The following is a 15,255-nucleotide window of genomic DNA, read 5'->3' on the forward strand; positions in this document are numbered from 1 at the left end:
ACACATCACTGATTTTCATTCTTTTGAAGTTTTACTCATGAAAGTTAACCAGGCCGATAAATCATTTTACATGGCTACTATTTATAGGCCCCCTGGGCCATAGACAATGTTCCTCAATGAGTTTCCAGAATTCTTGTCTAACCTTTTAGTCATGGCAGATAGTATTCAAATTTTTGGTGATTTCAATATTCATATGGTCCAAGTCCAATGATCATGTCTCAGGTCCAACACATTGCCACAATCACACCTTAGATTTAGTCCCGTCACGAGAAATAGATATTGTAGATCGAATAATTTCCCCCCCAAATCCTGGATTATCGGATCACTGTCTTATTACGTTTACCGTTAAAACAAGAAATCCACTTGCTCCGCAAACAATGAGTTTCAAAAGCCGTACTATAAGTTCTTGGACTACAAATAAATTCCTTGATATTCTTACAAGTTCGCTCATTAACGACAGAGTAAATAAATCTGTAAACGATCAAATCGAGGATCTAAACTCTACACTGCGAAATACATTAGACACGGTTGCACTTCTAAAAACAAAAGAAATACGCAACAAGAATCTTGCTCACTGGTACCCAGACAATACTAAAGCACTCAAGCAAGCCTCCAGAAAATTGGAGTGAAAGTGGCACTCCACCAAGTTGGAAGTATTCAGACTAGCCTGGATAGACAGTACACTACAATACCAAAAATCCCTCACGTCTGCTTGATCAGCTTATTTCTCCAACCTGATAGAGGTGAACAAAAACAATCAAAAATTTATCTTTGATACAGTTGCAAAGTTAACAAAAAAGCAAAGCTCAACAAGAGTTGTCCTAAACATTTCCTGAACCTCCCTGACCAGGTGTCAATGGGGATATTTGAATTTTTTGATACCGTATCGCTCAACACATTCACTAAATTTGTAATGAGTTCTAAACCCACAAACTGTCAGCTAGACCCGATTCCAACAAAATTACTTAAGGAGCTATTTCCTGTGCTACGTCAGCCAATGTTCAACATAATAAATTGCTCCCTTCCCTCCGGATGTTTACCAAACTCACTAAAAAATGGTTTCCCAACAACTGAATGCCTTCCTGAAGACAAATAACATTTATGAAATATTCCAGTCCGGTTTCAGATCCCATCATAGTACTGAGACTGCACTCGTGAAGGTAACAAATGACCTTCTAATGGCCTCAGACAAACGTTCCGCATCTGTCCTGTTGCTTTCTTGATCTTAGTGCTTTTGACACTACTGATCACTCCCTTCTCTTAGAGACACTGGAAACCCATATTGGGCTACGTGGACATGAACTAGCCTGGTTTAAATATTATTTATCTGAAAGATATCAGTTTGTTAGTGTGGATGGCATATCCTCTGACAAGTCAAAGGTATGCTTTGGTGTTCCTCAAGGCTTGGTTCTGGGCCCATTTTTGTTCTCACTATATATGCTGCCTCTGGGCAATGTAATCCGAAATCACAATGTACATTTTCACTGTTATATATTTCAATGAAGCATGGAGAAAGCCCAAAATTAGCTACTTTGGAAGCATGTGTTTCAGATATTAGGAAGTGGATGACAGAGAACCTCTTGCTCTTAAACTCAAGAAAAACAGAAAATGCTCATTTTAGGACCCAAGAAACAAAGAGCGTTGTTAGCAGATCTCACTGTGAACCTCGACGGCTGCATGGTCGTATCCCAAAAAACTGTAAAAAACCTTGGTGTTACCCTTGACCCTGACCTGGTCTGGTCACCCCTATGAGCCTGGGTCCTCTCTAGGTTCCTTCCTAAAATTCGGCCTTCTTAGGGAGTTTCTCCTAGCCACTGAAATACAACACTACTGTTGTTTGCTCCTTGGGGTTTAAGGCCAAGTGCTTCTGTAAAAGCACTTTGTGACAACTGCTGTTGTAAAAAGGGCTTTCTAAATACATTTGATTGATTGATTGATTGATTTAAGTTACAAGGCTTGGTAATGGATAAAGCCCATTTTGCACATTGACACCCTGTCACCTCAGTAGTTTACTGTAAAGGGAATAGACTTGAAAAAGTTTAAGGCACTTCAGTTTCCTTTCTGAAACTTAAACTCAAGGGAAGCCCAGAAGGTAATTCTGAAAGTTTTTCGGGGGGCCTTTCAAAGAATCACTAGGTTTTCCACAACCATGATAATCAGAGGGACACTAAAGGTTTTAGTTTTTACCGTAGCGTTTTTTTGGGGGTACGTTCTGAAGTTCTTCAGCAGCTCTTGCCAGGGAGAACCCTTTTTGGATCCAGGTTTTTTATTATAAATTATAATAAAAAACTATAATTATATTTGTTTTAGGTAGATTCAACACATTCACCTGACTGATAAATGTATTCAGTCCACAGTGCGATACGAGCAGTATACATTGTGAAACACAAGTTACTTTGAATCAAAACCCTGTGGTTCTAATGTTACACACTATTCACACAGTCAGTTTATATTCAGTAGTTCACAGTTATAACTTACTGGTTAACATGTTATAATTACAGAACTGTGTGTGTTTCTCCAGGGACCTCAAGGTCTTGTCGGAGAAATAGGTCCTCCTGGACCGCAGGGCCCCCCTGGTCCCCAGGGCCCAAGTGGACATTCCATCCAGGGACAACCAGTAAGATTCACTTTATATCAGAGTACTGTGTTGAATGTTTGTTTTAAGTCTGTTGTCCAACTAAGCATTCTACCCAATGTATCCTCAATGGGAGCTGATGAAGGCTGAAGGGTTGAAAACCCATCTCTATGGAAGGCAAATAATTACTATTTAAACTTTTCATTGTATTTATTTTATTTTAAATGCTGTTTAACACAAATGGCTGGTTAATATTGAGCAGATTCCACATTATTTTTGCTAGCTGATGTTATCATCGCTAGCTATTCTTGACTGACCTTGTTAGCTGATGAAAACATAGCCATCTGTCAAAGTAGCTTTGATAATTTAATGATGATGGCAACATTGGTTTCTACTAAATGTTAGCCTACTTTGAAAATGTTGTCATATTTCCTGCCCCAATAGTGTAATTTGAGGAAACGGTAACCATCCCCTCTTTAAATAATTAGCCCCGTTCCACTTCTGGTCATCACTATGGCTATGGTGTTTATAGAATGTCAGTGACCATGGCAACGCTGCGGTCGAATGATGGAGCTGCAGTCCAGGAGCTGACACCAAACGAACCAAACAATTGATTATTTTAAAACCATATATATTTTCCCTGTGTCCATCTCTGCTCAGGGCGGCCCAGGTGAAAGAGGGGAGAAAGGGGAGGTCGGTGCCCCAGGTCCCCAGGTGAGTGAAAACCCTGTCACTCTAAAGTCTCCATAACCCCCGCTTGTTTTAATCTCGCTCAGACACACACTGTTCATTTACGTGGGGCACGCTGGTTATAGTTCAATAAAAGGGAAGCTCCTATGCGTTTTACTGTTAATGCCGGTTAAACCATGTCCACCCCCGGTAAACAAAGTCCAAGGTGCTTCTCCTCCGTTTTATCAGGCTTGTTTTCCGACTCTGATTGCTCTCCGCAGAGACAAACACTCTTTGATTGCTGGGATTTTCGCCGTCACTGACAAAGGGACGTCTTCATTGAGTCTGGCTGCTTGTTCATTAGATCGACCTTCCTCTGGAAAACGTATTATAGAGTTATAATTGCGGATGTGTCACGCTCCACACGTTGGGTGCACAGGAAGGCGTTGTAATTATAGTGTGTGTGTGTGTGTGTGTGTGTGTGTGTGTGTGTGTGTGTGTGTGTGTGTGAGAGAGGGAGAGAGATGAGGGAGAGATGAACCGAGGTTGGGAAAAGGTGTCCATCTTGGCTCCGTGAGACTTTGCGTTAGGAGGCGAGGCTGGCATCCTAAATGTCACCCTGTCCCCTACATAAACCCCATGAGTCTTGGTTGAATGTAGGGCACCGTAAAGGGAACAGGGTACAATGTGGGACACATGCGCGAGATATCTTTTACAAGCCACCCTGGCACAGAGGGATTCCCCCGCCACTACCCTAATGGAATCAGTCACATGTGAAAACTGTTATGAACTCCACCATGATTAATTACTGAACCTGGCTTGCTTAGAGAACAGATCAGAGAATTAATGACTTTCTAAAAAAGTCTGTCTGCATCCCAAACCGGGGGAGGTGTGTGTGTGTGGGGGGGGGGGGGGGGGGGGGGGGGGGGGGGGGGCGTCAAAGAAGTGAACAGACTGTTGGTGTGTTCCAAATACAACCCTATTCCCTGTACATAGTTCCCTGTGTAGTCTTTAGGGTGCTATTTGAGACAATGTATTGGTGATAAAAGGTTTTAGGCAGAAACAGTTTAGATATTTATATGGTCTGTGGAATTTCGTTTTGAATCAAGACTTTCTTCAATGCCAGTTCTTGTCCCATTGTGATGGAGAATAAAGAAAAGAAAGATTACAGACGTGAAACGTCATGACAGATGCATCACACATGGTGTGCCTCACAAATTGAACCCCATTCCCTAAATAGTTCACTAGTGACAAGAGCCCTTTAGGTTCTGGTTGAACACTGGAAAGGGAACAGAGTGCCATTCAGGATGCATGAAAAAAGAAAAGTTGTTTTTTCGAGACTGCTCTTTAAAAAAGAAAAATGAAATTCACATTACCCAGAAGCCAAAATATGTTTTACACTTTCTTTGATAGATGGCCTAACTTATGGAAATCTTTGCTCATCTGGAGAAATTCTCCAAAACTGATTATTTCCTTGAAAAGGACAGACATAAGAGATAGAAAACCTTGATGTTATCATATCCAAGAAGCGAACCAAATATTACATTGTTTGCCTTTCTTTTCTTTGATATAAAAATACACATTCCCTCTGCAGCCCCCCTGCAGCTGATGTAGAAAAAAACATATCTCATTAATTACAGAAAACTGTGGATTTCATGATTTTCCTCTGGTCTTTGACAGGCCTTTGACACAGACATGGTATGTCCGACATATTTATTTATCCGTTTAACAAGGCCAGTGCACATGAATCAATACCACAGTAATGCAAAATCCATGTAAATGATCCCAGGTTAGCCAAGAGCTGACTATTACCGCTAGTTCTTGGACTGCTAAAATACAAACACAATATAGTACCATCACATGGGAACACAGTAATTTAATTTCAAGTAAGCACTTGAGTTTTCGGGTTAGCATGTCAAACATAACATCAAACCGATTTCTTACATTGCCAGCTGTTCTTTAAAAAAAAAATTTGAATCCAGACAGCTGTTCTGTTTTCCACCAGCGTCTGGTTAAAAGCCTGGGTCTCCCCAGGGCCTGTTCTCACAATGTTGAAATAACATTCTGCCGTGACCGGCTGCCAACCTCCACAAGGCCTTACCAGTACGTAACCCCAGCACAGAGCCCACTACAGAGACTCTGTGTCAGGGTGGATCAGACGGCATTAACTGTTATCAACTGTCAGGAGAGATCCAGCGATCTGCTCCACTGGCAGTCAGGACATTTGCAGCCTGGTGGTTCTCTCAGCCTTCAACACTGTAAATCTCAGCGCGTTAAAACAAAATAATAATGGGGTTTGTTAGAGCCCTTAGGAGTGCAGACGGAGCTCTGTTGGAATATAATCCCTTTAAGGCCGTCTGTAATGTTCAGCGGCCTCGCGTAGTACGGACATGTCCCCAGTGGCAGCTTGTGCCCTGTGTTGTTCACTTCTTTTGACCAGGGTCTATGGGAAGTGGGGTGCAATTTGGGACACGCCGCGTCAGAGCTCTGGAACATCTATTGCGGAGCTGCTTCTCCTCGCCACCCCCAGCAGCCACAATAAACAGGAAATACAACACTGTCATGCCCCCCCCCCCCCCCCCCCCATCAGCTTCAACCCGACAGTGAAAAATGCAAAGTGTGTGTGTGTCTGAGTGGTGGGATTTCAGCTCGGCTGCTTCCCTGATCTGTAATGTGCACATTGGGCAGCACACCGTAACCCCCCCCCCCCCCCGCCCCCCAGCTGTTTCCTAAAGGGGCTGATTTATCCGGGCTGGGCTCTGGCCGAGAGGGCAGAGAGCGCTGGAGGCTAATGTGATGAGAAACAATCAAATCTGAGGACCTACACATCACCACCCCCCCCCCCTACACATCGCCCCCCCCCCCCCCCCTACACATCGCCCCCCCCCCCCACATGTCGCCCCCCCCCACACACATGTCGCCACCCCTGCTTCTACACATCCCCCCCCTCTACACATCACCACCCCTCCCTCTACACGTCGCCCCCCCCCTCTACACATCACCACCCCTCCCTCTACACATCCCCCCCCCCACATGTCGCCCCCCCCCACACATGTCGCCGCCCCTCCTTCTACACGCCCCCCCCTACACATCACCACCCCTCCCTCTACACATCGCCCCCCCCCACACGTTGCCCCCCCCCCCACATGTCCCCCCCCCAACATGTCGCCACCCCTCCTTCTACACGTCCCCCCCCCAGACATCACTACCCCTCCCTCTACACATCGCCCTCCCCCCACATGTCGTCACCCCTCCTTCTACACGTCCCCCCCCCCAGACATCACTACCCCTCCCTCTACACATCGCCCCCCCCCACACACGTCGCCACCCTTCCTTCTACACGTGTGCTCTCACCTGTCTGTGCATTTGTTTGTTTCTCTTGTGCATGCGTATGAGCATTTGTGCGTGTGAAGATCAGGGTACATTTTAGTGGGGCACGTGTAAACAGGGCTTCTGTGTTTCCTTCACAGGGTGGGAGTGGCTCTCCGGGCTCCCCAGGAAGAGACGGCGCGGTGGGACAGAGGGTAATACGTTATTCACACCATCTGACATACAGCTACTGTCTCTTTTATTATATATCTCATGCATACGGTATTATTATGACCCGTTCGAAACACGAGCACCCCGAGCTCTGCGCCGCAATTTTACGATTCCCATCAAATATTAAAAACCAACAGGATTTTTTCCGTATTTTGAAGCTCGTAATTCTGTTTCCAGCCTCCCATGAAGACAGCAGACATTTTTATGGCATGTAGCTTATGTGAGAGTATATTCTGATTTCCCTATAAATACATTTTGTGTCTCAAACTCTGACCAAGTCTTTGTAATTGAAATGTTTGTATCAAAGTCTGAAGAACCCAGCATACGCTTCTATAGCATCTACAGATTGGGCAGGCACAGAGAAATAGGGAGCCAAACTCAGTGTATATTTATTATAAATGAAAAGACTGTGTACAATTATTATAAATGAAAAGACAGTTTAATTATTATAAATAAAAAGACACTTTGTAATTATTATAAATAAAAAGACAGTTTATACTAATTATAAATGAAAAGACAGTTTGTAATTATTATATATGAAAAGACAGTTTGTAATTATTATAAATACAAAGACAGTTTATACGTATTATAAATGAAGGCACAGTTCTGCATCAGGTTGAGCTTATCATTTAGAAGCAAATGCCATCTCCATTTCACAGTTCCATTTAATCATTTTCATACAGCTTTTACTCAAACACTTTCCTTTAAGAAACGCCCTAATTAAAAGCACATGCAAACCAAACTTAAAGTGACATAGGAGGTAATGACCTCCAGTATGCAGGCGTCCATTTTGTCTGTAAACAAACAGTACTGTTACGTTTCCAAGGCCCTGGGCTCCCTAATGCCTCCAGGCTGCATCCGTCTCCAGTGGGATGACACCTAGAAGGCGGACACGAGGGAGTTTAAATGCACTGCCAGAAATCACATGACCTTTTGATTAACCTATCAAATTACGTTACACAGACAAGTAGTCACACCAGTCACAAATCATCTTAGAGTAATTTTCATAGATAATGGATCACTTTACTGTAAATGAAAGTGCCAGATTGTTCCATCCACAGGGCAGTAACACTGGCCACTTGCCCATGATTCTGATGGGATATACTTAGCTGTAATAAAGCTGTGAATTTGGATCGTCGCCTGTCTCCAACGTCTTTCAAGATGCCAAAAGAGAGAAGTGAGGGAAAAACAATGCAATGCTCTTGGGTAGCAATACAATCACTTAGTCTTAGAGCAAAATAGGACGTCGATCAGCCAAGCCTTCCCTTCTGATTTGACTATCTATGACTACAGGGCTTACTTAATGGTGATTATTCACCACCTGTCCAGGAAGAGGAAGACACAAAAGTCTGCTTTTCATGGACTCAGCTAATTATTGTATAATTACACAATTAGAATCTAAAGAGCATTGGGAAGCCAGAAAAGAGGCCCTCCATTGTGTCGTGGATATTGAGCAGTAATACAACAAGATGCACTTAACCATTCAATGATGAAAGAGTTAATCAGCAGATTTGGACATGTGGGCTACCGGTCTTCATCAAATTGGTCCCACTTCATTTGGACCTTTCCAAAGATGCCCTGGTTGGTCCCCACCTGTGGCCCCACTCCAAGTCCCCAGTCTCTCCAGCTCCACTCCGGCCCAGCTGTGGGTTGGCTGCTCGCCTGAGTTGGCCGGGCCTTCAAGAGGCCCCACTCAAGATCCACATCATGAGGTTTTACTGGGGAGGTGTTTATTTTCTTGCCTGGTGGCTGTCGGCCGCCGCACGAACCCGAGTTCTCCCGCTCTGGCGGACATGCTGAGCCACGGAGAACCACAAAGGGAGAACTCAGGACTCCAGCATTTGTGTCGGTAATGTGCCTTGCAGGAACCCTTTCTCTGCGTCGTGGAGTAGCTGTTGGACCGCGTTGATTTCGCCGAACGATGTGAGCGCTCTGCCGACACTTGGAGCAAGGACAGGCATATGGTCGTTGGGATCACTCCGGCAATTTACGAGGAAATGGAAAATGACAGCTTGACTTTATAAGTAAACCACGTCATGACAGATTGCAGGAAACATCTGTTCAGCCGGCACCATCTATTCGTGTTCACCCCACACCAAATGTATTCTGTAATTCTATCTTGTTTAATTGAATTGAACATCCATCTAAGCAGATTTGAAGTTGTCCTCTATTGAATCGTTGACTGTAAGTGTTTGCCCGGCAAAATAATATCCTGTCATATGAACTGAATGCACAGGGCCTCCAGAATTATTGGCGTCCTTGGTAAAGATGTCCAAGAGAGGCGATTATTATAACTTCTCATGACCCTAATCTAACAGAAGTATTGTCCTACTTTCATGTTATTGTGGGACCATCTGAGTAATTAGGAACGCTTAAGTGGTCAGGCAGGACTTGTTGTTTGGCCGGGGTATAATTATGAAGTCCCCAGTCATCTGTCCACACGGGACTCTTAATGAACTCTCAAATGAAATAGGACAAATGTTATAAACCTTTAAAATTATGCAGTGGCTAACCAAAAAAAGATTGACATACCTGAATACCAGTGTTCACTATCAGGGTCACAGTTAAGTCGTTTAAATCAGCAGAAGCTGAGATGAACCTGCCTGGAACCTTCCTTTCCCCTCCTCGTACAGTGTGGATGGCAAACAAGTTTCTACAGGATCACAGGTGGAGAATTACAGAAGTTGGTTAAATCACCAGGTCACCAAAACTAGAATTAGAAACCTCCGCCATGCAAACAAACCATTTGGCTGACTTGCCAGAGAGAACCCTCGACTTTCGTCAAGACATGAACATCAGAGCCTGGACTTTTGGTAATGGTCATTGGACAAAAATAGAGGGTTTACGACCAAAACACCTGGGTTGGGATTTCTGCAGAAAATAACCTATTCTCCATGGACAAGTATGGTGGTGGATATTTGATGTTGGACGCTGTTTCGCTTTCGATGACCCTGAGGACCTCATCAGGATATATTGACTATGTCAAGTATCAAATGACCTCATACACAAGCCTCGGGTACTGTAGAAAAACGTTCAACTGCTACCAGGAATACACCCCCCCACATACAGTATATGCTGTCTCTTTTAGGAATTAGAAGTGTGTGGGCATGGGATTCATATGGTTGATAGAGACACTGTGTGAACATAGCAATGTCAAGTCTGATTGGATCCCAACTTGCTACTGTTATTCTACTACCAACATCGTCCTCAACTTCATTGTTATTTGAGGGCGGTTTTTCTTTTTATACCAAGGAATCTCTGCAGAATGAATTGGTGTTTTGATAATGGGAGGCTGAGTTCTTTGCTATATGTGGGCTTCCTATTAAAAAGCCTTGCAGTCAGGTACAGTGTACTTATGGACAGATTGTGTTTCTGTTCTAAGGGCCTGCCTGGGAAAGATGGGCCTCAGGGACAGCAGGGATCTTCGGGGCCCATGGTATGTGCTGACTCTCCCTCCCTCTGTCTCACGGCGTAAATAATTTAGCAGTCAATCATGATATTAATCTATGCCTGAAAGGTGCCTAACCCTGTGTGAACAAGTTTATTATTTAATCTTTGATCATTTCTCCACCCTACTAGGGTAGTCCTGGAGCCCCGGGAGCCCCTGGTGGAAGTGGCTCTCCTGGACCAATGGGGGACCAAGGCCCACCTGTGAGTCAACAACCTGATGTTTATAATTGATTGAGTGTGTAATTGGTTGAGTGTGTAATTGGTTGAGTGTGTAATTGGTTGAGTGTGTAATTGGTTCAGAGTGTAATTGGTTCAGTGTGTAATTGGTTCAGTGTGTAATTGGTTCAGAGTGTAATTGGTTCAGAGTGTAATTGGTTCAGTGTGTAATTGGTTCAGTGTGTACAGTGCCGGCCTATGAGTCTTGGTCGTTTGAATGGTCCACAACTCAGGCCTTTTGAAAGGATTTGATCAGGTTTCCGCAGTATGCGATGAAGAATGTCCATGGGTCTTGTAGGAGAGCTTCCTGTCTCCTACATTCAAGTGGCCCAGTCAATCCTTCATCTTGAAAAATAGATCTCTGCTTGTAATTTTGAAATGTCTCAGAGCCATAGATACAAGATCTTGGAGCCAGAAAGATTTATATTGCTTATTGTGGCATCAACCACCATCATAATGTCTCCAATGCCTCCGGGCTCAGGGACAAGAGAAAGATCAGCCAACTTAGTAATGTTTTGTAGGCAGCAGCTTCTTTTCCTGCAAGGCAAATAATATCTGTCTTATCAAGTATATATAACTTGTTCTCAGGTTACAAAAATCTAACCATCCTTAAAACAAGGTACACTTTTCTTAACAAGCTAGAAAATACAGCTTGTTTTTAGAAAATAAGCCTTGAATAAGCAAATATCTCCTCAACATTTTTTAAATTGTCTTGTTCATTTTTTGCAGTGTAGGGTTCAAACAGATCTTGCAAAAAAGTAGAATACACGATCAAATGCTTGTACAGAATAATACAATCCATAGCCTAATTCACATACATAAACACGACACAACAGTTATATGATACATCGTAATAAAATACATTGTGCATAATAAGGGCTGGTTTTCGGTTCACAGTCCCTGTGCAGTAAACTGCTCTTTAATAAAAAACTGTATTCTGTCTTTGTTGCTGGCTTGTGTTGCCTGGACTGGCGGGGATTTAGTTCCATGTGGTCATAGCTTTATTTAGTGCTGTGTTCCTCCCCACTTCTGTTCTGGCCCGGGCGACAGGGACGGACCTCTGGTGGCGTTGCTCTGTGTGGTACCCATGTGTGTCTGATTGCCAACTGCCAGAAAAGACCGCTCCGGCACGACATCGCGCACAAAGACCAACCGTGACGCTGCAAATCTCTCTTTCCCCCAAATGCCAGGAGACTGACTTGCATATAATTTACATTTGCCTTGAACCTTCAGCCAATATTATCCTTCATCTCTTTCAGCCAATGTTATCCTTCATCTCTTTCAGCCAATGTTATCCTTCATCTCTTTCAGCCAATGTTATCCTTCATCTCTTTCAGCCAATGTTATCCTTCATCTCTTTCAGCCAATGTTATCCTTCATCTCTTTCAGCCAATGTTATCCTTCATCTCTTTCGGCCTTCATCTTCTTATCGTAATTCTCTTTCAGCCAATGTTATCCTTGATCTCTTTCAGCAATTTTTGTCATCATGAATCTGTTTCAGCTAATCTTTTTATCAATATTCTCTTTCAGCCAATCTTCTTAATAATCTCTTTCAAATAATCTTATCATTAATGTGTTTCAGTTAATCATCTTATCTTTCATCCCTTTCAGTTAATCTTATATCATTCATCTCTTTCGGCCAGTCTTATCATTCATCTCTGTAAGAGCCTATTGAGTACTCTTTCCTGCAGACTCACTGAAAGCCTTTGGTTAATTTACTTTCTGCGAAATAATATTGTACTTAATCAGACACAGTGTTTTCCATTAGTTTGCACAACACAGGTAGTAGTAAGGTCGGTGGTCAGGGACATTCAAATGTGTTGTGATATTGGACTGAGCCTGGTTAATGCAGTTGAATCTATCCATTCAGCCCTAGGGCTAAAAGACCAGCGTTTGGCACTGGATCACATCGTAAACCGAGACCATGGGATACAGAGTGTGTGTGTGTGTGTGTGTGTGTGTGTGTGTGTGTGTGTGTGTGTGTGTGTGTGTGTGTGTGTGTGTGTGTGTGCGTGCGTGCGTGCATGCATGTGTGTGTCTCGCAGAGAAACGGTGGCTCAGCTTTCATTGTTCCTCATACATCAAACCAGCTAGAAATCTGGCTTTTCACATGAAGACCATAAGCCCGCGTGAAACCTCAAGCCTCTCAGCTTTTTCTAGGTTGTTTGAATTATAATTTGAGATGTTTGTGTCTTATTTCAAAGGGGAATATTAGCCAAAATCAATGTTCACATGTTTTCCAACTCAATCCTCTAAGTGAGTAAGGTCAATGATTTGGCATATTCCAAAGCGCACAGCTTAGCATTTACTTTAACACACAGTTGAATCACGGTTTCATAATAGCTATTTGAAATATCCTGTGACAAATGCAATGTTATGTAATTACTTTTGTCCCTGTTAAAGCTGCACTAGGTAGGATTTTATTTTCATTAAAAAAACAACTACAGCATTTTGCAATTACTCACCGGTCAGAAAGTGGTTCCACACCAATGTCCGATTGAGAATGAAGTTCCGAATAATAATATGAAACATGGAATCACCTGTTCCCAAAAAAAAGCGAAAACTCAGAGTTAGACCTTCTTCTTGCTTATGTTAGCTTAGGTTTCCTGGTTACTAGCTACAGAGAGCTAGTATAAGTCTTCTTTCGCTTCTTTGCAGTTTTCGTAGTAGACGAGGGAGGAATTGGCAGTTTGTCGTCCTGGTCTCTTGCGGTCATTATAGTTTCTTACAGTAAGCAAACGTTGCTCCCTATGGTGTGCTTATGCAATATACAGCTTAGAAATAAATTAAGAGACCACTGCACCTTTTTCTTTCCTTTCCAAAACAGTTGAAAAGTAAGTTTTGAGTGAGGAACAAAAGCTTTCAGTTTGCAGTGATCTCGTAATTTTAACCCTTCTGTTCCTCACTGAATTTTTTTGGGGGGAAAGGAAAGAAAAAGGTGCAGTGGTCTCTTAATTTTTTCCAGAGCGGTATATCTTCCAGGTGAAATAAGTGTTCACAAAACAAGTCAAGGAGGAAGGCCCGCCTCGACGAAGGTGATTGGCTGGAAGGCCCGCTTCGCAGAAGGTGACTGGCTGGAACGTGGTTGCTGGAACAGAATTGGGCTGGAAAGTAGCGGCACGCTCCATAAATTGACAGTCCACTGGCACAGAACTGTCTGTGTTGATTAACAACTCTTAGAGGGCCTCATTAGCTTACACAACATGTTTATAGGGGACAGAACATTTGTTTTTTTACCGGAAAAATCCGACCTTGTGCAGCTTTAAGCGGGACATGCAGAGCTCGTCGACCCCAAGCCAGAGACGAAGGAATCGAGGAACATCGTAGACTGAATTGTGGCACCAATTTCAACAGTGGAACCCCCGGTCACATGTCGGTTGCAATCCTACAGTTTGAAACTGGGCCACGTGAGCCCTGTCCGACGATGGGTCGGTGAAGTAAGCAAGCAGCTACGAGAGCAATGGCCACTTGGAGGCCACTAACGTTCACCACCATAACGTCAGCTTCGCATAACACCATTCAGTGTGACATTCAGACTGTTTCTTCTTCTCATTTCCCAACCTACACATTTAATGAGCAGCATTTCACTTTACAGGATGAGCAGTGTCAGTATATTTTCTCTGGATGAATGCGGTGGCACCTGTTCCTGTTATATATTGTTGGCACACTCATACAGCTTATTATGGTTTAATATTTCTGTGTTTCTTCGTGTCAGTCTTCTTCTCGCTAAGTGAAACCTTGTGCTTCACTTTAATCTGGTCACATCCCACTAAAATGTCCAGAAACTTGGCGTAGATGCCCTTTTCCAAGACTCACAGGAGAGATCTAGTCAGGCTGTGTGTAAGTGTGTGTGTGTGTGTCCTGTCAGTTTCGTTGTCATGGTGATGAGAGGGAGTGGATCACTTGGTGTCCACGCTGGTCTCCGACCCTTTACTCCTCCAGATATCTGATCTCAGAATGTTATTTCTGGGATATATTCTATACCTGGCAAACACACACGCACACACACACACACACACGGCCCACACACACGCACACACACACACACACACACACAGGCCCACACACACACACGCCCACACACACACACAGGCCCAAACAAAAGACTGTGGTAGTCGATCCATGACTTCATGTTTCCCAAGACTGAATGAACTCTGACCTCAAATACCGTGGTCCGAGTTACGTGTATGTCATCAGAGTCGTTACAAGGTTGTGTATCGTGGCTCTCTGGGTTCCGCCGTGCGTGTGTCAGTGAGTTAGCGTTGGCTTCACGCGAGCTCGGGGCGAACAAAAACAGACAGCGAACGATCCAACCGTTCGTTACCCCTTGGGACAGGCGCTGTGTTTTGGAAGAACAGCAGCGATCTTTTCTTTCATCTGCGTCAGGAAGAAAAGCACATTGAGACTCACCAGGAGGGAAAAAGGCCATGCGTGCTCATCCACCCTTTACTCATCCACCCTTTACTTGTCCAAAGCAGAATGTGTTTATAATATTTCTCCTTCGTTACAGGGCCCTGCTGGTACCAAAGGAGAAAAGGGAGAACGAGTAAGTTCTGACTCAGAGCAACGCACAGTTCATATTCAAGTGGAGTGAGGTAATGCATAATTGCAGTTTATCATCTTTGGGATTAAGAGGCTCTCCGGCAGCCCTCTCTCAGATCCCGTGGGTCCAAATTGGCACCCTTTTCCTTATATAGGGCACTAGTATTATCAAATCTAAAGTGAATAGGGTGCCAGCTGGGACATCGTGTCACACCTCTCTTCATCAGTTGATCACTCCGTGGGGTGTTTTGTAGATGTTAACA

At 43.7% G+C, this 15,255-nt stretch overlaps 1 protein-coding gene across 6 annotated transcripts in view; it reads left to right on the top strand.

The window, feature by feature from the left end:
- Positions 1-15,255, top strand: part of col14a1a (collagen, type XIV, alpha 1a) — a 123,232-nt gene that overhangs the window by 98,034 nt on the left and 9,943 nt on the right. For all 6 annotated transcript variants that reach the window (XM_020054968.3, XM_013137931.4, XM_020054966.3 and 3 more), the window contains 6 exons: positions 2,522-2,617; positions 3,236-3,289; positions 6,715-6,768; positions 10,167-10,220; positions 10,364-10,435; positions 14,961-14,996. In XM_020054968.3, the coding sequence (XP_019910527.3) occupies positions 2,522-2,617; positions 3,236-3,289; positions 6,715-6,768; positions 10,167-10,220; positions 10,364-10,435; positions 14,961-14,996 (366 nt within the window). The remainder of the gene's footprint in view (positions 1-2,521; positions 2,618-3,235; positions 3,290-6,714; positions 6,769-10,166; positions 10,221-10,363; positions 10,436-14,960; positions 14,997-15,255) is intronic.

This window comes from Esox lucius, chromosome 16 (genome assembly GCF_011004845.1).
Source record: "Esox lucius isolate fEsoLuc1 chromosome 16, fEsoLuc1.pri, whole genome shotgun sequence".
Lineage (NCBI taxonomy): Eukaryota > Metazoa > Chordata > Actinopteri > Esociformes > Esocidae > Esox > Esox lucius.